The 24,758-nt window shown below is 41.9% G+C and overlaps 1 protein-coding gene across 1 annotated transcript in view; it reads right to left on the bottom strand.

Annotated features, from left to right (window-relative positions):
- Window positions 1-808: 808 nt before the first annotated feature.
- The window catches only part of LOC115471164 (sperm flagellar protein 1-like), a 73,899-nt gene continuing 49,949 nt past the window's right edge, over window positions 809-24,758 (bottom strand). The window contains exons 6-7 of the mRNA XM_030204866.1: window positions 12,943-13,045; window positions 809-1,798 (exon numbers count right to left, since the gene is read on the bottom strand). Of these exons, the coding sequence (XP_030060726.1) occupies window positions 1,685-1,798; window positions 12,943-13,045 (217 nt within the window). The 3' untranslated portion in view covers window positions 809-1,684. The remainder of the gene's footprint in view (window positions 1,799-12,942; window positions 13,046-24,758) is intronic.

Genomic DNA, 24,758 nt, shown 5'->3' with positions numbered 1-24,758 from the left:
CTCTTCATTGGGCTATCCCTTAATTCATTTTTTGTAGTGCTATTGCAAACACGTGAAAGTGCTCAAACTACATGTGCTCTGAAGAATAATAAACTTATCTTGTCTTTAAGCCATATCCGTGTCTCTTAATGCTGAAATCCACTTGGGCTTCCCCTGATTGCGCCCGACACCGCGGGTTTCAGTACTTTCGTCAGGGACTCGGGTTAATTACCCTCCATAAATACACAATGACCTGTGAGCTGAGACATCGGCGCTGAATGCTTGTTTATTATTATTCAGAGCACATGTAGTTTGAGCACTTTCACGTGTTTGCAATAGCACTACAAAAAATGAATTAAGGGATAGCCCAATGAAGAGATGCTATGCCACTAGGCAAAAGAATCAATGATATTGTCCTTATAAGTGGTATCTTCCGAGGGTTCCCTTATAGAAGTATAAGAATATATTACATCAGGAATATATTACATTTAACAATGTGTGAGGAGAACAATTAAACGTATTGCTATTTGCAGACAGTTAGTTCTTATCTTTGGTTTTGTAGTTTATTTGGTTGCGTCTACCAAAGAGCATTTCATTGGGGAGATTTTGAGTGGTTTCAAATCTTACATCAAACATTTTTTGTGGCCACCCAAATGTTTGGGAGGATTAGCGAAAATATTTGTACACTTATAATTAATCTGCAGGGACATTTATGCACAGTGAATCGCTAAGATTTTCACAGCTCTATTCAGGTGGTAGACATAAAAGAAAACAAAGGACACGTATAAAATAAACTAGTATCTATGTTTATTTTCAACAATGGTTTTAGACATCAAATAAAAACATTACCTCTCAAATGGCTTAACCTGCAATCACTTTGTTTCCCAGAGTTTCACAAGTTCTCGCCTTTGTGTAGGAGTGGGAGGTAGGAATCTGTGCTAGAGGTGTGGAGGGAGGGGGAAACTGAAGAACAAGACCAGTAGGTATTGATAATAAAATCACTTACATCATAGTGAAGGAATGAACTCTTTTCATCTTGGGTCACCCATCCAGGCTTGGATTCAGACATAGGCAACATAGGGAAAAGCCTAAGGTGTCAAAATTTTAAGGCACCAGAAAGTTTACATGTGCTGTTTCACAGGAGTGCCACTGTGGCACTATGGGCTTTCGCCGTCTCTCTCCTGGCTCCCCATCCTCTGAGATCTGCTGCTTAGCCTTGCCTTCAGGCACCAAAATCTTAAATCCAGCCCTGTACCGCCCCCACCTGCTTTCGACAAGACTAGTAAGAACCTAGTGTACTTGAATGTAAGTCACCTTGATCTATTACAGAAAAAGGTGTGAACAAATACAAAACAACACAGCACTATCATGTACAGCTTGGGATTTCTTCACCAAGTTATCTAACAGCCCTAGCATGGAATACAGAGAAATTCTGCTCTCGGAATCAGATCTGATCATATTATTGATACAAGAACAAGTCACTTTACAGAAATTATTCTGAACTGTAATTGTGTTCAAATAGGATGAAAAAATAGCAACACATTGAGACTGTAGTAATAAGTCTCAATGTATTGCTGCTTTTAATGTGTAGTAATAAAGTCATATAAATATATATATCCTCAATGAAAAATATTAGTGCAGTTTAATCACAGAAGGCAAAAGAGTTCCACGTAGTTCAATGTAATTCCTTTCTGCTTTTTCTTCTTCATGTGGCAGATTTTTGAAATTTGTAATTCTTCAGATGTCTTGTTAATTCTTCTATCCTGAGATCTTTCAGCTGCACTAGATGCTCAAGACGATTAATTTTCAACTGCAAAATCTTCAGGGAAGGAATGTGTAAAATTTTATATTATTTTAAAATCTTCATGATATATAGTGAAATATCTCCAACTTTTATCAGTCCTGTGTTTGATCTGTACAATAAACTGCAACATTTTATGACTAGCAGGTAATAGCTAAAGCTCCCTGTTCCTGTTAAAAATGTGTCCTAATTAAATCCCACATCAAATGTGGTATTTATTGAAGTGTGTTGCCACAGCTAGAAACATATAAACAATAGTCCGTGGGACCCCTATGGTAATGTAGCTCCATCAATTACCCATAAAATATTACATAAAATATAAACTTCTGTCATTAGCATTAAAGGGTCCTTTGTCTTGAATCTTAGGAAGACAAACTATTAAAGGTTCCAGTTTAAAGAAAATATAGGGGCCTTTTTACTACGGTACAGTGAAATCTGGGCTTAGCACATTCTAACGCAAGACTTTCCTGTGTGCTTAGCTCAGATTTACTGTGGCAATAAAGTTGGGCATTTTCTTCCTTTTCTTTTTTATTTGCAGGTAGTGTGCTAATGTTCCCATTAGCCTGTAGCACCTGCAAAAAAATAAAAAGTGGGAGTACTTATCCTTTCCTATTTAGGAGGCGCTAAATGCTCCCATGTTAACCCAGCGTTATCCAGTTAGTGTATGGTAATCTTAGGGCGCTGTTTACTAAGGTGTGCTAGCTTTTTTAGTGCACGCTAATGCTAGAGACACCCAAAGGAATATATGGGTGTCTCTAGCGTTAGCATGCGCTAATTTTTAATGCATGCTAAAAATGCTAGCATGCCTACAGCATGGCTTAGTAGACAGGGCCCCTAATGTGCTAACTGTATAAAGTGGGACTGCCCTCTCTGCACTCATAACATGACCCACAAAAATATATTTAAAAAAATAGTTAACATGCGCTGAGTGCGTGAAAACAGGAAAATTACTGTAAATGCTTTACTGCATTTTGTGGTAATCCTTTTCTCATGCATTAATCATGCTGTAGGGCTTAACACCCTTTAGTAAAAGGGCTCCGAAAATGGCTAATATTGAGAAAACACAAATTAAAGGGGTAACAACAATGTTCTTCTGGAGGGAAAGGTAAACAATTAATAACAACCTCGTAGGGATAACACGCCCTACATAGCATTATTGCAATATATGGCACTACAGTTCAGAACCTGGCTAATGAAAACTTCCTTTGGAAGATTGCACTACAGACTATAGACATGGTGTAAGGCCATATTGATTTGGCAATATTTTACCAAGGTCTGCAGGAAATTCCCCTGCCAACTTGGCTGATGCAATAGCTGGGCAGCTGTGACAACATCTGCGTATTGTTTATTGAAACAATGATTTCTTGGTCAAGCTAACCCTCTAGAATGATGCAAAGGGGACAACGTTGTGACTCTTCAAATTATAACATCTGAAATAAACAAGATTGTTGTGATAAACATTTGAGGGTCACTTTCACCCAAGAACTGATATATGAAGCCTCTTCTTTTCTCTAATCTGGAGAGGTTATCTGAAGATCTTCTTATATGTTGGCCAGACAATAACTGAACTCCAAGATTCGAGATATCTACAGCTCGTTAAAAATCACGGCATCTTCCCTGAGATGGACCTCAACAGCCAGCCAGCCAGCTGCACCGGCATCTGCACCTGTACAAGGTCCCGAAAGAAAGCAGCACAACAGCTTCTGCCAGCCCTATCATCAGAGAGAGGATCTGGCTCTGGCCAGGTTGTAACTGTTACTGTTTTTGTGGTGCTGGAGAAGATAGTTAGCCTAAACAATTACTGAGCCTAGGGTACAGGATGTGCTTTCACTTTTACCTCTGATAGGTACTCCTTTCTGTTCTCTAGGTAATTTAGCATTTGTGCATTATGTTTCCATCAATATTAATTTTACCTGCTGACAGCGTACTAAAAATAATTATCCTAAGAGTTCTTGTTCCCAACTTGCCCTGTCTTCTAAATGGAGGTGGGGTAATCTGTGTTAGCTCTACAAGCCCCTCCCCCCCACACACAAGAGAAATAAATAAATTAAACACAATTTCTGTGTGCTCATAATATAAAGAGGAAACAATGGCAACAAAGATGTCACAAACCCTTTCAACATTAGTCATTGCACAGATTAAAATTATTGAGAAAAAGTGTCCAAAAAAGTAATTTTAACAAGTGAAAACTTCAAAATACAAACACAAAGTTATAGTGAAGGCATCCAGACTAGAATGTATCTCACATGAAAATACTTCTATCTTAAGCCAATGATCTAGATTCACAGTGTTTTCATGTGAGACATATTCTAGTCTGGATGCCTTCACTATAACTTTGCATTTGCATTTTGAAATTTTCGCTTGTTGAAATTATTTTTTTGTAACTTTTTCACACTAACTTGATTTGTGCAATGATTATAGAGCAGGGCCGCCGAGAGACAAGGCCGCCCCGCCTCCACCCCCCCGTTACTGCCCCCGCCGCTGCTGCCCCAGTCGCTCCCCCCACTGCTGCCACCCCCCGCCGTTGCAGTCCGCGGTTTCACCTGCCTGCCTCCACGGCTCTGGGCCTCCTGCATTCAATGCGGCAGTCACAGATCGCCTCCCTTCGGGCCTTCCCTCCCTGTGTCCCGCCCTCGTCTGATGTAACTTCCGGTTTCCAAGAGGGCGGGACACAGGGAGGGAAGGCCCGAAGGGAGGCGATCTGTGATTGCCGCTTCGAATGCAGGGGGCCCGGAGCCGAGGAGGCAGGCAGGTGAGACCGGGGACTGCAGCGCCGGCGGCATGACCTCGGCGCTGGGCCCCCCTTGGAGGTCCAGGCCTGGGGAATTTTGCCCCCCCCGCCCCCCCTCTCGGGGGCCCTGTTATAGAGGCCCTTTTTACCAAACTGTGCTAAAGGGTGGCCTGCGCTATTCCCAGTGCGGGTCTTTCCTGCATGCTGAGGTCACTTTTAGCAGAGCTGTAAAATGGCCCCATTTTTCCTATTAATGGCCACATGCTAATTTCCCTATTAGCGTGTGGCCATTAGTTTGTGAGCCCTTACCGCCACCTATTTTGTAGGCAGTAAGGGCTTCTACGCTAACCACATGCTAATCAGTTAACGGATGGTGAAGTAGCTGCACTAACTGATTAGCGCAGAACATGCCTGCTCTCTGTCCCTAGATATGCCCCAGCCCTAAAAAGTACATTTATTTTTAGCACATGGGTAACATACATACATACATAGTAGATGACGGCAGAAAAAGACCTGCACGGTCCATCCAGTCTGCCCAACAAGATAAACTCATATGTGCTACTTTTTGTGTATACCCTAGTGTGCGTAGATCCCAAAACTACTGCGGGACACCTGAGAGCCCCCTGTGGTACTGCCTTTTTAACCTGCGGTAAGCTTAGTAAAAGAACCCCATAATATTGAGGGGCTTTGTGACAACTTTGGCACCATTGTTTCCTCTCTATATAAGAGCACACAAAAATGTCCTTCCTTAATTTATTTCCCTTGTGATTTTTTTTATTAATTTATATTGGGAAAGGGCTTGTTTTTTTCACCGTCGTGCTTATGTGATAGAACAATCTATCAAAGGACCTGCAACATGAGAAAGATTGCAAGAAATCTGAAAGGGACTCAATACCATGGTTATTTTACTTAACGTTTCATTAGAAATTGGGATGAGGGGGACCAAGTAGCTTTTATGGAAAATGAATGCCTGTTTTTTTCCTGTATTATTGTGAATTGTAGAATTCTTGTTTTAATATGCTTGTTATATTGGTATTATCCCACTGACAACCAAATTGATGGAAAGTATCATAGCCAAACAACTCACGGAGTATATCGACAAATTCTCAATACTTCATGAATCACAATCCGATTTCAGACCCCTCCAAAGTACGGAAACTGTACTGGTATCTCTCCTTGCCAAATTCAAGCAAGAAATTGCACTAGGTAAAAACATTCTCCTACTTCAATTCGACATGTCTAGCACATTCGATATGGTAAATCACAATATACTACTAAGTATACTCGACAGGATAGGAATCGGAGGGAATATACTCAAATGGATCAAGGTCATATCAAGTAAAGACAAACTCCAACATCTCTCCACCCTGGGAAACCGACTGCAGAGTACTTCAGGGATCACCTCTCTCACCCATCCTTTTCAACCTAATGATGACCCCCTTAGCCAAGTCTCTTTTCAGTCAAGGTCTTAACCCTTTTATGTATGCGGATGATGTCACAATATACATACCTTTCAAATCAAACGTTTTAGAAATCACCATTATAATAAAAAACAGCCTAAGCCTAATGGATACCTGGGCTATGACATTCAAACTAAAACTCAATAAAGAAAAAACACACTGCCTTATTCTTTCATCTCAACATTTTACAAACTACCCCACAGCCATACATACCCCGGAACACACTCTTCCAATCTCAGATAACCTGAAAATCCTCTGCATTATTATTGACAGCAACCTAACGCTAAAGAACTAAGCCACCGCCATTATGAAGAAAATGTTCCACACAATGTGGAAACTCAAATGGGTAAAACAATTCTTCCTGAGGGAAACTTTTCACAACATTTTTTTATTTTTGTTACATTTGTACCCTGCACTTTCCCACTCATGGCAGGCTCAATGCGGCTTACATGGGACAATGGAGGGTTAAGTGACTTGCCCAGAGTCACAAGGAGCTGCCTGTGCCTGAAGTGGGAATCAAACTCACTTCCTCAGGACCAAAGTCCACCACCCTAACCACTAGGCCACTCCTCCATGGTATTAACAATGGTATTAACACGTCGATTACTGTAATACAATCCCAAGGAAACTACAGACTGCTCAGAATATGGCAGCCAGGCTTATCTGAGGAAAATCTAAATTTGAAAGCGCAAAACTCTTCCGGGAAAAACTACACTGGCTACCAATCAAGGAACGTATCGCCTTCAAGATTTGTACCTTTGTTCACAGAATAATACATGGTCTAGCTCCGAGCTATATGTCTGAACTAATCGACTTACCAATTAGAAACACAATTGAATCAGCCAGAACGTACTTAACTCTTCACTTCCCAAGTTGTAAAAGCCTGAGGTATAAATCAACATACGTGTCAAGTTTCTCTTACATATGCACACAGCTCTGGAATTCTCTACCAAAATGCCTGAAATCTACGAATAATCATCTAGAATTCTGAAAAAAACTAAAAACTCACCTGTTCAAGAAGGCATACCCCACAGTATCTGACAAACACCGAATAATGAAATATGGCATTTTAATCAGGAAACGGACAGTTTTCAACCCCGACACATGATCACACCCTAACATTTTGTCTGAATCACCCCAACCTATTTACCGATACTTCTTTACTGTACTTGTCACTGTAATAGTACCCCTATACTGTATTTGTTCACATCGGAGTCTGTAACCACCTCTCTGGAACTATGTAAGCCACTTTGAGCCTACTAATACGTGGGAAAAGGTGGGATAAAAATGTAACAAATAAATAAATAAATTATTGTAAATCTCAAAGAGCTTTTTTTGGATATGTGGTAAGCTGAAATATATAAAGAAATATGATAACGTGCGTTACCAAATGCAATAATGTGCAGGATCCTCTCCCCATCTATAAGCCAAAATGGGACATGTAGCTCAATTGTCCTCTTTGTAACAAAGAACCCCCAATATACTCAGCCCTATAGCAATCATACCTATAATACACGTTAAGCTATTTTAATAGTCATTAGCTGCTTTGTACTAGACACAGATCCTTAATGCAGTTTATTTGCACATTGAACCAAAATGTTTTATGTTATTAATGCTGTTCTTTACTGATAAACTATATGAAACTATATTAAGTGACAAATTTGCCAGGTATGCGTGCGTGTTATTGGGCGTAGAATGCACAGAGGGCTTGAGTATACAAGTTAACTTGCTCAGAAGATGTGCCCATCTGCTCTATTAAAATGCATGGTAATGAATTTTCTGTGCAAGGCAGAGAGTACTTTGGTCAATGTTCAGATCTTTTCACATGTGAGCAATGAGACAATTTTTCTGCCAGACAGCAAAGCAGGTTTTGAGAAGAGGATTTCTTGTCAAATATTCATACTTAACTCCCGGTTTTGTCTTCTTTTACAAACAGAAGGAAGGCAGATAGGAGGTAACAAATGTGTGTGCATGTCCAAATAAAACCAAAAGTAAAAGCACACATCCGCACCTGTTCTTCTGTACCTAAATATGAGCCTCACAAAAATTCCATATGCAAGAAATGTTTGCGAGGCTCATAATTTAGGCACAGAAGTACTAGCGCCGATGTGTGCTGACCCTTCAGTTTTTGTCTGAATTGTGTACAAATAATCTACATATAATTTGCTTTGTGCCTTGCAGGGTATCACCTTCGCAGTAGAAGCCACGAGCTCAGGCATCCATGTGTGGCTCTTCCATGAGGCTTTGAGCACAAGGGCAGACTGACTGTGATCTGGGCCCCCGGGCAATAATGATCATTGGGGCCCCTTCCCATCCCATCCGGGTTTCCTATCACATAAACCATAGAGCTACACTGCTTTGTCACCTTCTCTATGTGTGGGCCACATGGATAATCTGGAAAGTTGTGTATACTAATTCTAGTAGTATGAAAAATAAGGTTCTGGATCTAAAAGCTGTGATGGAAGAGGCTGACTTTGGTTTAGTGATAGTCACGGAGAAATTGTTCATGGAAAACTTTTTTGTTGTTGTTAAAAGCAGTCTCATTTGATGTGCTGAGACTTAAAAACTTAAGAGTGGTGACTAACCATTCTCCACAAGGTTACTACATTTATTTTTAAAGCATGCTAAACATCCACTCAGTTTAGAAGACAGAAGGTTCATATGCAAACAGAATATTATATCTACACATATCTTGCTGTTAAAATAAACAATGTTACTTTTAATCTCTGTTATTATTTTCAGGCTGCAGCCTGCTTGCTTTACTGGAAGTTCAGTTTAAGCCAGATTCAGTGCTCTATATCTGAGTCATGTATATGAGTGCATGGAAAACAGCCAAAGGTCTGACTTAAAAGGATGTGAACTGTGACTCAGAACTGGTTAATTTTTTGCTTATTCTATCCCTCCTGTTTCCCCTTAACACTATGAACAGGAATTAAAATGCCACACATGTCACCAATATGTCACCCTTCTTCCTGTTAAAAACATCTTTTGCAGGAAACAAAATAAAAGACGCATCTTTTGTGCCAAATAGCAAATCTCTTCAGAACGATTTATCATTTAAAAACTAAGAGAAACTGACTGAATTGACTGTTGGTAAATTGACTTTACTGGACAATGAAGTCTTCTATTTATATACAGTATGCGGAGAACTCAGGAAGCAAGCAGTGCACATCCTACCAATGTGCCTCGACCCTGCTCCATTGGGATGACCTCTGTGAGTGACGCAGAGGTTCAGATTCTAGGTTATCGATATTTCAGTTACAATTCACTAGCAGCTCAAACTGAATTTGAAGTAGTAATCTAGAGATGAAAATATCGCTGAGACATATTCTGAACTGACACTTCTCAGTAAAGGCAATTCTATAACTAGGCGTTCATGGTTACATATGTAAATGCAAAGAAAAGTAGCACTTACACATGTAAGCATTTGGAGCGCTATTCTATATGGGTGCGTATAAGTGCTATAGGGCTAGGTTCTTTATATGGTGCCTACTAAATCAGCACTGAAAAAACTCACTTAAGCGGTATTCTATAAGCAGTGCCTAAAGTTCGGCCTGCGCCTAAATTTACACACGGAACACTGTTATTCTACAATTACATGTGTAACTCAAAACTATACCCCTGATCCGCTCATGACTCTCCCATTTCCCTGCCCCCTTTTTAGGCCATGCGTAAATTTTAGGTGTGGATCACGTGCCTAAATTTACATGCATAAGACCCAATTAAATCTAGTTAGTGCCAATAATTGCTTGTTAAAAAGCCAATTATTGGCATTAATTGTTTTGCTATTCTATTAAATTGTGCGCACAAATCAGGAGTGCGCCTAACTTTGTGCACCCAATTTTTGGCAATTTTTATAGAATCATGGGGATAGTGTGCAAGTGCAAGGGGGGATGTGGCTGGAGCATGTGGCAAGTGCATGTGGCTGGAGCATGGGCAGGAGATGAGCAGGGCTCCCAGTTACACCACAGCTAGTAAGTTATGTCTGCCCTTGATGAGTTTGGGTGCCCTCAGTTATACTAGATCTATAGCTGATGTAACCGCATGCGCATGGGATAAATATAGAGTATGCTAAAGTGGAAAAAGGATGGAATCAAAAGAAAACTTGTGGGTGCAGTAGTAGAGAAGTAAGGCCAGTACTGGGTGGCCTTCTATGCAAAACAGAACAGACTTTGATGGTCTGCGTTCAGATTATGGAAAACCAGATTTAGATGGGCTGGAGTGGGCTTTCACGGCAACTCTAGTGATTGGGAAGTAGGACCAGTGCTGGGCAGACTTCTACAGTCTGTGACCTGAGAATAACAGAGACAGATTAAGGACAAGTGTGTGTGTGTGTGTGTGTGTGTGTGTGTGTGTGTGTGTGTGTGTGTGTTTTATGTCACATTCATATGCTATGAGTACATCTTAGATTGAAACATTGTAGGACCGTTGGTTGACATTGTAAGTAGTATACTATGCCGTACTTTGTATTGATATTTGAATATTTTTACTGCTGTAATTGTCTATTGCTCACGTTTGACTTATCTCACTGTACACTGCCTTGAATGAATTCCTTCAAAAAGGCGGTAAATAAATTCTAATAAATAATAAATAAATAAATAAATAAAAAATAATCACGTATTGACAACGTTTGTGACTATGCTGCATCAAAATGATAAAGCCACTCTTCCATGATTGAGCGACTGCCTTATTAGTAAAGCAGTATTTCTTCATGATGAAGTGTAACCTGCACAGAGTGGCAGGAGTGGCTCTGTCCGCCTTTTTGGGCAGAGTAGATGGCCCATATGGGTCTTTATCTGCCGTCAAAGCTCACTCTAGCCCATCCAAACTTACTATGTAAATATAAGGTGTGCAGCTGTCGGGTTATGCTTGTATTCTGTGCTGAAATCTGGGCGCCCTGATACCATTATAGACTCTCAATGCCCAGCACCGGAGTGCCCACAGGGAGGCACCCACTTATACAATTGCCTTATATGTGTCTATGGAAAAAATCTTTATTGAATAAAGTCCTATGTCTCTGTATTATCCATTAAACCGCCTAATCTCACAGCACTGTTTACTTAAAAGTCAGACATATTACTTTAAAAAACTCTACACAAACTAAGAAGTCAGTCTTGGAAATTGAAGGTAACATAATGAATTAAAGAATTTATTTTAAAAAATCACGATCTATTGGTAATAAAAAAGGGCTTCTCAGTTCAAATGTTGAGTCTAGGTGTAATTTTAGATACACTTTCACTCTCTATACGTCAATATTTTTTTTTCTTACATTTGTACCCCGTGTTTTCCCACTCATGGCAGGCTCAATGGGGCTTACATGGGGCAATGGAGGGTTAAGTGACTTGCCCAGAGTCACAAGGAGCTAACTGTGCCTGAGGAGGGATCGAACTCAGCTCCTCAGTTCCCCAGGACCAAAGTCCACCACCTTAACCACTAGGCCACTCCTGGCAAAATATATTTTTCTGAAGTGCTATGATTAGAAAGCCCAGTGAGATCATTTAAATAGTCAAGGAATTTACATTGTTAATTATCAATACAGCATGCGGAAAAGGGTAAGCAGCAAACAAGCAACCAAGGCGAAGCTCTTTTTAGGTCCCTATTTGCTTTTTCAAACATTTTCTAATATACAAAACAAGATATGAATTTAATCCTTCCCACTGACAGCAGCCTGACTCATCTGCCCTTAAGACTTGGCTCTTTGAACGGACTCATGCTACTTAAATATCAGTATCAAACTCCCTTATATGGCGTATAGCCCCGCCCAGTGCATCCCAGGATACACTGGCTGGGCACCCCCATTTTGCGACGTCACAGGACAAGGAGGGAGGCAGGCTACCCTCCCTCCTCCAACACACAAGGTAGGGGGGACTGGACCACCAGGGACCCCTTGCTGGGGGACTAGGGGGGGCTGGAGACCCATCGGATCTCCAGCCCTCCCTGAACCTGGAGGGGGATCGTCGGGGGGACCGGAGGTCCGCCAGACCTCCAGCCCCCATTGCTCAGGGCAGGGGTAGTTGGGGCCTGGTGGTCCCATGGACCTCCAGACTCTGTGTTTGAAAGGTTTGGGCTTTTGACAGCCCAGAACTGTCAAACAAGTGCGGGAGGATTGTGCTGAGCGCATGCTCAGGCACAATTCTCCCGCACTTCTACCCCATGATCAGAGATAATTGCATGCTTAAATTTGCATGCAATTATCTCTGATCATAGGTCTAAAAAGGCCCTGCACTGTTCCAGCGCTATTTTTGGAGCGCTGTTTGGAACAGCATGGGGTTTTGATCATCTGTCTGCTACTGAGGAGCCTCAGAAGGGTCTAAATGGAAGTGCCCCATCTTATTCTTATTCTGCTGCTCCCCAACTGTCTAATATAGAAGCAATTTTGTGGGCCTGCAAGCTAATTTCAAATATAAATGCCTCCTAGTTGCCTGTGGAAAATTCAGGCTAGTGGTGGAAGCAGCTATTTTGTACCTACTTGGAGTGGAATGTTACAATGAAATTCCTTTGTGTTCTTTCCCTGATATAACTCCACTCCCTTTCCCCCTGGCTAAAATTACAGTGGTGTATTTTTACATACAATGAGGGAAGGGGGCAATTTTTGAAAGAGCCATTTTACTCATGTAAAACATCTGAAAATGACTTTACAGATATATGTTTCTACATAAACCTTCATATACAAAAGCAACTTTGACCAATGTGTGCAGCATGAAAGCAAATATTATGTTTTATCCTCTGGGTTTTGAACTAATGATCAGAAATGTTTGAGGAGTATTTTTACTATCAGACCTCAAACTTCTACCTCACATTTAATGGCCAGATATGAAAGAGAATAAGGTCAGCAACCTGAAACATAGAGTTTGAATGTCATGAGATTGAGCTGCAATACAGCATATTTTTGTAGCTTGTCATGAATCTTCCTGAAGTGCGGAATCTGGAATTCTGAATGTTGCCAATCACTACTTCTGGTTTGTACCTACTTGTACTGTTTCATTCAGGGCTAACAAGTCTTGTTCTTTTTCTTCCAATAACAGACGAACTTGAGGATCCAGTTGTACACGCTCGCCTAAGCTCTGGGCAGACCTGAAAGTAAATGTATTTGATAAAATGATCTTCGACTGTTTTTGTTTTTAAACACATGATGCAGATATGTAGGAAACATGGCCTAATGCTTATGCAGATTATCTTCTGAAAAAGGTACTTCATTTCTGTATATCATGTGTACATCAGAAGGGCAATTTTCAAAAATTCTTAATAGCTAAATCTTTAGCTGGCTGGATCCACTGGGCTGAAAATTGTCTTTTCCAATGGCTAATGTTTAGTGTCAGTTAAAGGAGGTATGCTTTGGTCAGAGCACTAAACTTAGGTGCTCCTGTACTAGAGAGCGGAAGTTTTTGCACTTACCACAACTTAACTGAAAGTTAAGGTGTACTCAGTGCAAGCTCATGAGGTAAATACAGAGGCCTGCCCAGCATCTATCCTGCATTCAGCACACAGGGCACACACTTACCACATGCATTGGCAAATAGAACAGGAGAACTCATTCTATCTGCATTTAGCACAGTTATGGGCTGATGATCAGAAGCAAATGCAGGCTCTAGAGGCTGTTAGCGCCATACTAATGCCTGCGTTTGCTACCGCCCCATGATCAGACCCCCCGAGCATGTGAAACAACATGCTCGCAGGCTCTGAACGCAACTAGCATGGAAATGCATGCAAAACAGGGCTCTTAGCACAAGTAGCATGCAAATGCATGCTAAACCTATTCCTCCCCAATGATCAGCAACCAGCGTGCCAAACATTGGCACGCTGGCCGTGGCAAACCCTATGCCAGCTCGGAGCTGGTGTTAAGGATTGCAGACCATTGGGGAGGAATGGTGAGTCCTGTCCAGCATGCATATACATATACAAACCAACACTGTTCATAAAAACATAACATATAATTCATAAGCAGCAAGTAAGTGGAATAAGTTCGCACCCACTGCAGCTATCTTTACATATTGGCAAAAAACCTTGTGTAAACAAATGTGACTTCAATTGCTTTTTAAATTGCACAATAGAACAAATTTTGTGCAAAGCTTTAGGTCATGCATTCCATAAAACACTGCCTTGTTATTGCCAATGAAAAGCGGTTAATCAAATGCAAATAACCTTAAACCTTAAAATCAGACATGAAATGACACAGAGTTTCCACTGGCACAAAAGGTTTTTGATTCTCCAAAACGTACTAATTCAGTTATTGAGATAACTGATTTGCTAATGGAGTTGACTATAAAACTGCCACTTCTGCTTTTGATTTTTCTGTTGATGACAATGCAATGAATTTTACAGATAAAGAACTGTAACATCCTGCAGCAACCCTGAAGCAGCTCATTTAGTGGAAAATTTAGGAGAAGCAGAAATAAGAGAAAGGCTTCCAAAACATGGTTTTATGAGAGTGGAATATGATTAAATATTTTAGGAGTCTGCAATAACAGAGAAGTGTTGTAGAAGAGGTAATTCATTTCATGTCGACATTGCTTTTGTAGAGAAATGATTGATCTTCGCTGGAAGATATGGGGCCACAAAATACCTGCCAGCTACTAATATATCCTGTGTGTGCTGTTTCTGCTCTTGTCAAAAGGAACAAACTGGCACAAAGGTAACTAAAGGACAGCAGAAAATTTTTAAAAAGTTTATAATTTCAGCAGGTGGACTGACAAAGGACTTTCTCACACCTCACTATTACACAGATTTTACTTAAAAAAAAGAACATTGATTATACATGCAACAGTATACTACATTAAAAAGAAGTGCTGGTATGGGGTGATAAAGGAATAGTGTGTTACATCTGTGTAGTTCGGAAGCCAGAACAAAGATATAAAACTAAGAATAGCTTGTGTCAGACTGCATTTGAGCATGTTGAAATGTGGTTGTGATAATACATTTATAATGAAAATATTAAGGCTTTGTAATAAGGCAATAAACATCCTGAGACTGAGCCCTTAGCTCTCAATCTTCTTACTAGTTTTTCATCAACTGAAAACATTTTTGCTTCATAAATTTTCTTTAAAATGTTTATGCGTATTTCCTTGCTGATTTATGTTAGTTGAAGAACAAAAAAGCACCAAGGGCCTTCAAAAAGAGGGGGTCAGAACCTTTAATCATATAGGTTGATGAAACACTTCTAGAAAGGACCCGACACGGTCCGTGTTTTGGTGCAAAGCGCCTGCGTTAGGGGTCACGAAAAATTACAGAGGGACGTGCAGCAGTGCTGTGATACTCAATGCTGTAGTAAAGAGCAATGTAATGCAATGCCGTGTGGTCCCTTTGCAAACAGTTGAGCAGAGAAATTCTCCGTGACTGAAGGAGTGCGTTTGTTCAATAGAGAATTTCTCTGCTCAACTGTGTGCAAAGGGACCACACGGCGTTGCATTACATTGCTCTTTACTACAGCATTGAGTATCACAACACTGCTGCACGTCCCTCTGCAATTTATCGTGACCCCTGTTGCAGGCACTTTGCGCCGAAACACGCACCTTGTCGGGTCCTTTCTAGAAGTGTTTCATCAACCTATATGATTAAAGGTTCTGACCCCCTCTTTTTGAAGGCCCTTGGTGCTTTTTTGTTCTTTTGCTTTTTGTTTGTGCTTCGCTCCCTCTCTCTGCTATATCACAATGATTTATGTTAGTTGAAATGTTTGTATCATCTGGTATACTATACTGGCCTCTTTTCTGTAATCCACCTTGGGCCTAAAGAGGGAGTGGGTGGAATATAAATAAGCATATTGTATTATACTGTATATCAAGAAAACAGGAAAGCCAGAGCAGAGCTCAATTTGTACTGGGACCGGTGCTATTTAACATATTTATAAATGATCTGGAAAATGGAATCACGAGTGAGGTGATTAAATTCACAGATGACACAAAACTATTCAAAGTTGTAAAAACACATAAGGGTTGTGAATAATTGCAGGAAGACCTTAGGAAACTGGAAGACTGGGCATCCAAATGGCAGGTGAAATTTAATGTCGACAAATGCAAAGTGATGCACATTGAGAAGAATAATCTGAATCAAAGTTACCTGATGCTACTACGGTCCACCTTAGGAATTAACATTCAAGAAAAGGTTCTAGGTGTCATTATAGACAATACGCTGAAATCTTCTGCCCAGTGTGCAGAGGTGGCCAAAAAAGCAAACAGGATACTAGGAATTATTAAGAAAGGGATGCAAAATAAGACAGAATATTATAATGCCTCTGTATCACTCCATGGTGTGACCTCACCTTGTGCATTGTGCTCAATTCTGGTTGCTGTATCTCAAAAAAAGATATAGCTGAATTAGAAAAGGTTCAAAGAAGAGCAACCAAAATGATAAAGTGGATGGAACTCCTCCCATATGAGGAAAGACTAAAAAGGTTAGGGCTCTTCAGCTTGGAAAAGAGATGACGAGGGGGATATGATTGAGGTCTATAAAATCCTGAGTGGTATAGAACGGGTAAAATTGAATCAATTTTTCACTCTTTAAAAAAGTACAAAGACTAGGGGACACTCAATGAAATTACATGGAGATACTTTTAAAACAAATAGGAGGAAATATTTTTTAACACAAAGAATAGTTAAGCTCTGGAACTTGCTGCCAGAGGATGTGGAAATAGCGGTTAATGTATCTGGATTAAAAAAAAAAGGTTTGGACAAGTTCATGGAGGAAAAATCCATAGTTCACTATTGAGATAAACGTGGGGGAAGCCACTGCTTCCCCTGGGTTTCGTAGCATGGAATGTTGCTACTATTTGTGACCTGGATGGCCACTGCTGGAAGCTGGATACTGGGCTAGATGGACCATTGGTCTGACCCAGTATGACTATTCTTATGTTCTTATTATAATAGTTTAGTTAGCTCTAAAGACCAACAGGCTTATTTTTGAAAGAGAAAGATGCCCATATTTCAACCCAAATCGGGAGATGGGCACCCTTCTCTCATGGGCGCCCAAATCGGTATAATCGAAAGCCGATTTTGGGTGCTTCCAACTGCAGTCTGTCGCGGGAACGAACAAAGTTGACGGGGGCATGTCGGAGGTGTGGTGAAGGCAGGACTGGGGTGTGTTTATCAGCCGAGGAGAGATGGGCGCCCTCGGCCGATAATGGAAAAAAGAAGGGCGGCAGTAGCAAGAATTTGGGCCGCTTTTTTTGGACCCTTTTTTTTCACGAACAAGTCCCCCAAAAGTGCCCCAACTGCCCAGATGACCACCGGAGGGAATCGAGGACGACCTCCCCTGCCTCCCCCAGTGGTCACTAACCCCCTCCCACCAAAAAAAAAGAACTTTAAAAACTTTTTTTTGGCAGCCTGTATGCCAGCCTCAAATGTCATACCCAGCTCCATCACAGCAGTATTGAAGGTCCCTGGAGCAGTTGTTAGTGGGTGCAGTGGACTTCAGCCAGGTGGACCCAGGCCCATCCCCCCTACCTGTTACACTTGTGCTGGTAAATGGGAGCCCTCCAAACCGCCACCCAAAACCCACTGTACCCACATCTAGGTGCCCCCCTTCACCCATAAGTGCTATGGTAATGGTGTAGAGTTGTGGGGAGTGGGTTTTGGGGGGATTTGGGGGGCTCAGCACCCAAGGTAAGGGAGCTATGGACTTGGGAGATATTTTAAATTTTTTTTTTTTTTTTTTTGCTTTTTACAAGTGCCCTCTAGGGTGCCCGGTTGTTGTCCTGGCATGTGAGGGGGACCAGTGCACTACAAATCCTGGCCCCTCCCATGACCAAATGCCTTGGAGTTGTTCGTTTTTGAGCTGGGGTGCTTCGGTTTCCATTATCGCTGAAAACTGATACCGCCCATCTCAAATCTGCCCAAATCCGATGCATTTGCCCGGCACCAACCGTATTATCGAAACAAAAGATGGACGCCTATCTTTTTCGAAAATATGGTCTGTCCCGCCCCTTCGCGGACCTGTCCTCGGAGATAGGCGCCCATGGAGATGGGCGTCCGCGTTCGATTATGCCCCTCCAAGTAATGTTGATGGAATGTATAATCAAGAGAGAAATTACAGGTCATTTTCCAAAACAACATATGGTGAGGCAAATCTATCGCTCTTTCTCCCCAATGTGTTTGTGTTTATAGAAATATTTAAACCTGAAATGAAATTTGAAAAGAAGAAAAAAAGTGCATTGATATATAATAAAAACGTGATGTCCAACCGAAACATGGATTAAGACATTTCTTATTTAAATATAAAATAATATTGATCTAACAGGCCAGTCAGTTTTTGCAATGAAATATACAGGTACTTGATGCCTATGGGTGGTTAACCATTTCATAAACGTTGTGAATGGACAGTATGATGAATTAGGAAGAACAGTATTGCCTGATAATTCATTCAGGGTCTCTTTTACAAACCCACGCTACCGATTTTTGGTGTGGCAAATGAGAGGAAACCCATTCAATTCCTATGGGCTTCCTCTCATTTGCTGCGTTGGAATTGCTAGCGCAGCTTTGTAAAAGAAGCCCTCAGTGTAAACCCCACAAGATAAAAAAGGCCTTTATAATTCACTCAAGGATAATAACTTGGGGGCAGGGGCAAAGCTACCAGTGAGCTAGTCCTGCAAAATGCCCAAGGTCACCCAATAGTAGGGGCTGCCTGCAGTTGAACTGCCTGCAGTTTCAACATCCTTACCTTCCACTGCCCTGCCCTGCCTTCTTTGCTACAATATGGATGGGAGTGAGAAGTTGGAACCACTCGTCATTGGAAAGAGCAAACAGCCCCATTGCTTCAAGAATGTTAAGCAACTTCCTGTGTCATACGAGGCTAACGCAAATTCATGGATGACTGGGGAAATTTGGAAGCAGTGGCTAAAGAAGTTAGACACTAGAATGCGGGCACAAAAGCGTCAGATTTTGTTGTTTTGTGATAATTGTGCTGCACATAGTGATGATGTCAGGCTGTCTAACGTCAAGGTGGTCTTCCTGCCACCAAACACTACCTCTCTGATCCAACCTATGGATCAGGGCATAATAGCCAATTTCAAACCACATTATCGGGCTCTTGTGCTATGTCGTCTGATGAGCATTTTGGATGACCAGACTGGCAAGGATAAACGTGCTGTTGAACTGGCTCGTAATCTATCACTGTTGGATTCCCTACATATGCAGAAAGAAGCCTGGAATCATGTTACAAAGGCAACCATTGTGAACTGTTACAAGTGGGCAAGCTTTGTTAGGGATGTGGAGAGGGACGAAACAGATGCAGCTGTTGCAAACGCGTCAGATGAACAGGCTATTGACATCCCAGCCTGTGTTACTGAAGAGGAGTTTCATCACTACATAGCTGTTGATTATGATCTACAAACAGCTGACGACAGCACTGATGTCCAGATATGTGCCTACACGCAGACAACGGCTGATGATGAAACAGATGATGAAATGAGCAGTGAGGCACATGCTGACAAAATTCAACAACTTCCTGCCACTTTTGCAAGAGTGCTGGAGAGTCTTAACACCTTGCGGGCCTATCTGGAGGCCACTGGATTTCAGTGCTATGACAGTTTTTACCGTATGGCAGACGTAGTCTATGGAACTCACAGACACAAGAGTGTACAAAGGACTATGACTGATTACTTCAAGTAAGCCTAACATTAGTTAATGGAGACTGTATAACGTCAGTTAACAGAGACTGTATACTGTACATACTACTACTACTACTACTTAACATTTCTAGAGCGCTACTAGGGTTACGCAGCGCTGTACAATTTAACAAAGAGAGACAGTCTCTGCTCAAAGAGCTTACAATCTAATAGACAAGTGAATGGTCGGTCCGATAGGGGCAGTCAAATTGGGGCAGTCTGATGTCAAGCTTCTTTGGGTAACAACGGTTAAGTTCATGCTCCGGTTAACTGCATGTATTTCTTTGGTCCCAGACCCTTGCACTTAAGCAGATTGCAATTTACCATGTTACAATTCATTTTCGTTACAAGTAGCGTGATGGCTGAAGAACTCAATTTTCCTCTCCTCCTCCTCTTGACATTGTTCTGAGGCAGGGGCATACCTGTCTTAGCTCAGGTACATCCTATCTCTGCACTACCAATCAGGTGCCTATATTAGGCACTGGTTACCCTGCACAGTCACAGTAAGTTGCACTGGCATTAGCGCTTCAGCCACGGACAAGAGGAAACCTCCTGTGAGCTGCCTGTGCCTCCTCAGTGCATTGCAGCTGAAGTTGTTGTTTCATGCTGCTCCTCTAGGAGACCACATGCACCACCAGACACAGTGAGCCAGTCCCAGGAGGAACTGGCAAAGAAACTTGCAGTTGAGGAGTTCTGTTCAGTTGAACTAAGGTAGGTCTAGTAGTGCTATATAATGATTAATAGTAGCAGTACAAAAAGAAAAAGTCAGAGTTACAGTGGGGGAAATAAGTATTTGATCCCTTGCTGATTTTGTAAGTTTGCCCACTGACAAAGACATGAGCAGCCCATAATTGAAGGGTAGGTTATTGGTAACAGTGAGAGATAGCACATCACAAATTAAATCCGGAAAATCACATTGTGGAAAGTATATGAATTTATTTGCATTCTGCAGAGGGAAATAAGTATTTGATCCCCCACCAACCAGTAAGAGATCTGGCCCCTACAGACCAGGTAGATGCTCCAAATCAACTCGTTACCTGCATGACAGACAGCTGTCGGCAATGGTCACCTGTATGAAAGACACCTGTCCACAGACTCAGTGAATCAGTCAGACTCTAACCTCTACAAAATGGCCAAGAGCAAGGAGCTGTCTAAGGATGTCAGGGACAAGATCATACACCTGCACAAGGCTGGAATGGGCTACAAAACCATCAGTAAGACGCTGGGCGAGAAGGAGACAACTGTTGGTGCCATAGTAAGAAAATGGAAGAAGTACAAAATGACTGTCAATCGACAAAGATCTGGGGCTCCACGCAAAATCTCACCTCGTGGGGTATCCTTGATCATGAGGAAGGTTAGAAATCAGCCTACAACTACAAGGGGGGAACTTGTCAATGATCTCAAGGCAGCTGGGACCACTGTCACCACGAAAACCATTGGTAACACATTACGACATAACGGATTGCAATCCTGCAGTGCCCGCAAGGTCCCCCTGCTCCGGAAGGCACATGTGACGGCCCGTCTGGTTTGCCAGTGAACACCTGGATGATGCCGAGAGTGATTGGGAGAAGGTGTTGTGGTCAGATGAGACAAAAATTGAGCTCTTTGGCATGAACTCAACTCGCCGTGTTTGGAAGAAGAGAAATGCTGCCTATGACCCAAAGAACACCGTCCCCACTGTCAAGCATGGAGGTGGAAATGTTATGTTTTGGGGGTGTTTCTCTGCTAAGGGCACAGGACTACTTCACTGCATCAATGGGAGAATGGATGGGGCCATGTACCGTACAATTCTGAGTGACAACCTCCTTCCCTCCGCCAGGGCCTTAAAAATGGGTCGTGGCTGGGTCTTCCAGCACGACAATGACCCAAAACATACTGCCAAGGCAACAAAGGAGTGGCTCAGGAAGAAGCACATTAGGGTCATGGAGTGGCCTAGCCAGTCACCAGACCTTAATCCCATTGAAAACTTATGGAGGGAGCTGAAGCTGCGAGTTGCCAAGCGACAGCCCAGAACTCTTAATGATTTAGAGATGATCTGCAAAGAGGAGTGGACCAAAATTCCTCCTGACATGTGTGCAAACCTCATCATCAACTACAGAAGACGTCTGACCGCTGTGCTTGCCAACAAGGGTTTTGCCACCAAGTATTAGGTCTTGTTTGCCAGAGGGATTAAATACTTATTTCCCTCTGCAGAATGCAAATAAATTCATATACTTTCCACAATGTGATTTTCCGGATTTAATTTGTGATGTGCTATCTCTCACTGTTACCAATAACCTACCCTTCAATTATGGGCTGCTCATGTCTTTGTCAGTGGGCAAACTTACAAAATCAGCAAGGGATCAAATACTTATTTCCCCCACTGTATATATAAAGCTTAAAAGCCACTCTGTAAAAATTACAAAAGCCAGGGCAGCATAGAATATTACTACTATACTACTACTACTACTATTAAACATTTCTATAGCGCTACTAGACTTATGCAGCGCTGTACAAATTAACATGAAAAGACAGTCCCTGCTCAACAGAGCTTACAATCTAAATTGGACAGACGAACAGACAGCTAGGGGTGGGGAAATTGCAGTGGTAGGGGTGATAAGTGAGGGTGTTGAGTAAGAGAGTCATGGTTAGGAGTCGAAAGCAGTAGCAAAGAGGTGGGCTTTAAGCCTAGACTTGAAGACAGCCAGAGACTGAGCCTGACGTACTGGCTCAGGGAGTCTATTCCAGGCATAGGGAGCAGTGAGATAGAAGGAACGGAGCCGGGAGTTAGCAGTGGGGGAGAAGGGGGACGACAGGAGACATTTACCCAGCGAACGGAGTTCATGGGGAGGAGTGTAGGGAGAGATGAGAGCGGAAAGGTACTGAGGAGCTGTGGAGTGGATGCACTTGTAGGTCAAAAGGAGAAGTTTGAACCGTATGCGGAAGCGGATAGGGAGCCAGTGAAGCGACTTGAGGAGAGGGCTAACGTGAGTATAGCGACTCTGGTGGAATATTACAGGCAGCACACTCACCAGGATCTCCTATCAGTATCAATAGATGCATGTGTGTAGAGAGCAACTTTTTTTAACAGCTTCTGGGTCACATGACTTGCTCCCAGCATGATAATCCAATAAAAGAGTTACAATGTTGAAAAAAACCTTAAAACTGCCCTGCCCATAAAGTGCATTCATAAACCACAAGAAGACTGGATTAAGTGTTGCTAATATAAAAATATCACAAGTGAAGGATAAAATATATACGATGTTCTCCATTTCCTATGGGGCTGGATTTAATCATTTCTCTCTATCCATATTTCTAGTTTTCCTGTAGCAGTTGTCAACACAATCTGCTGGATATCCTTTATCAAGAAACTGGTCACACATCTCCAAGGACCTCCTTTCAAAAGAGGATGAGTTTGGACAAAGTCTCTGATTCCTCAGGTTTTTGATGTCTTCCACTGTGTTAGTTTTGAAAATGCAATATTACTGGCATTGTTGCTGCCCTGATCCAATTCCGACTCCAAAGCTGCTTAGTATGGGGTCAATTCTATAAAGGGCGCTAAAAGTTAGGTACCTAAAATCTAAGTGCTAAGCTAATATTCTATGGTGGAACATTTGCATGCTAAAGCTTTTGTAGTATATTAGCACAAGTACCTAGTTCGTGCCTAACTTTAGGTGTGACCACTTATTCCATGTCTATGGCTCGTATAAATGGTCACGCCTAAATGCAGCTGTTGCACATGCAAATGCGAGTATTCTAGAAAGCATGCAAGAATAGTGGGAACACCCATGATCCACCCATGCCCCTCCTACAGAAACACCCCCTTTGCAGTCACACGTGAGAACACTTAGGTGCCCAGTTATCAGTGGCGTAGGAAGGGGGGGCGGGGAGGCGGTCAGCCCCGGGTGCACGCCGCTGGGGGGTGTCGGCTCCGCGTTGGTGCACTGCCCTCTCTGCCCCAGAACAGGTTACTTCCTGTTCCGGGACAGACAGAGCAGTGAACCAGCGCGGAGCCGACACACCCCAGCAACGTGCAGTCGGGGCGGATCGGCCCTCCCACCCGTCCCTCGCCGCAGGTATGCACTCCGGGGGGGGGGGGGGGAGGGTGCGCCGCGGCGACCTGCCCCGGGTGTCAGCTCCCCTTGCTACGGCTCTGCCAGTTATAGAATAGTTATACACATACCTGATGTTTTACCATTACATTATATTACATTACATTACATTATACTAGACTTCTATCCTGCTAATACCATGAATAGTTCTAAGTGGGTTACATGTTAAACAAGAGTGAACCGAATGTTCAGATGTTACATATCACTCAGTTAATAAGTACAGTAAAAATGGAAAAAACCCCAAACAAACAATCAACTAGGGACCAGTTTCCATACATTGAAATACTTCTGAAATAAAAAAGACTTAAACGACTTCCTAAAACAAAAGTAATTTCCTATCAATTTAAGTTCTAAGGGTAAGGAGTTCCAAAATGATACTGCCTTATAATAAATAGAAGTAGACAGTAATCCCTTAACTCTAACATTGAATACCAACGAAAAATGCGACAGACATTGGAGGAGTAGCCTAATGGTTAGTGTAGTGGACTTTGATCCTGGAGAACTGAGTTCAATTCCCACTGCAGTGCCTTGTGACACTGGGCGTCACTTAACCCTCCATTGCCCCTGCTACAAAATAAATACCTGAATATATGTAAACCACTTTGAATGTAGTTGTAAAAACCTCAGAAAGGCAGTATATCAAGTCCCATTTCCCTTTTAAACAATTAGAAATATAACCAGTGGAAATAGTAACTATTTTTACAAGATAGTAAGGGGCCTCACCATGCAATATCCTAAAAACAAGAAACCCAAGTTTAAACTGCAGCCACAGCTCCACTGGCAGTCTGTGCATATCAAACAAATATAGTGTAACTCAGTGGTTTCCAAACCTGGTCCTGGAGACACCCCAGCCAGTCAGGTTTTCAGGATATCCACAATGAATATTCATGAGAGAAATTTGCATGCAGTGGAGGTACCGCAATTTTTTCAACAAGAAAAAAGATTTCTTAACTACTAAGTTGATATGAGATCACATATCGAGCATATTATTTATTTATTTATTTATTTATGTATGTATTTATTCATTCATTCATTCATTCATGACATTTATACCCCACATTAGCCCGAAATACTCAAGTTCAATGTGACTTACAAACTAAGT

The sequence above is a fragment of the Microcaecilia unicolor genome, chromosome 5 (genome assembly GCF_901765095.1).
Source record: "Microcaecilia unicolor chromosome 5, aMicUni1.1, whole genome shotgun sequence".
Classification (NCBI taxonomy): Eukaryota; Metazoa; Chordata; class Amphibia; order Gymnophiona; family Siphonopidae; genus Microcaecilia; species Microcaecilia unicolor.
The sequence above is the reverse complement of the archived record's forward strand: the minus strand, read 5'-3'. Positions and strand labels throughout refer to the sequence as shown.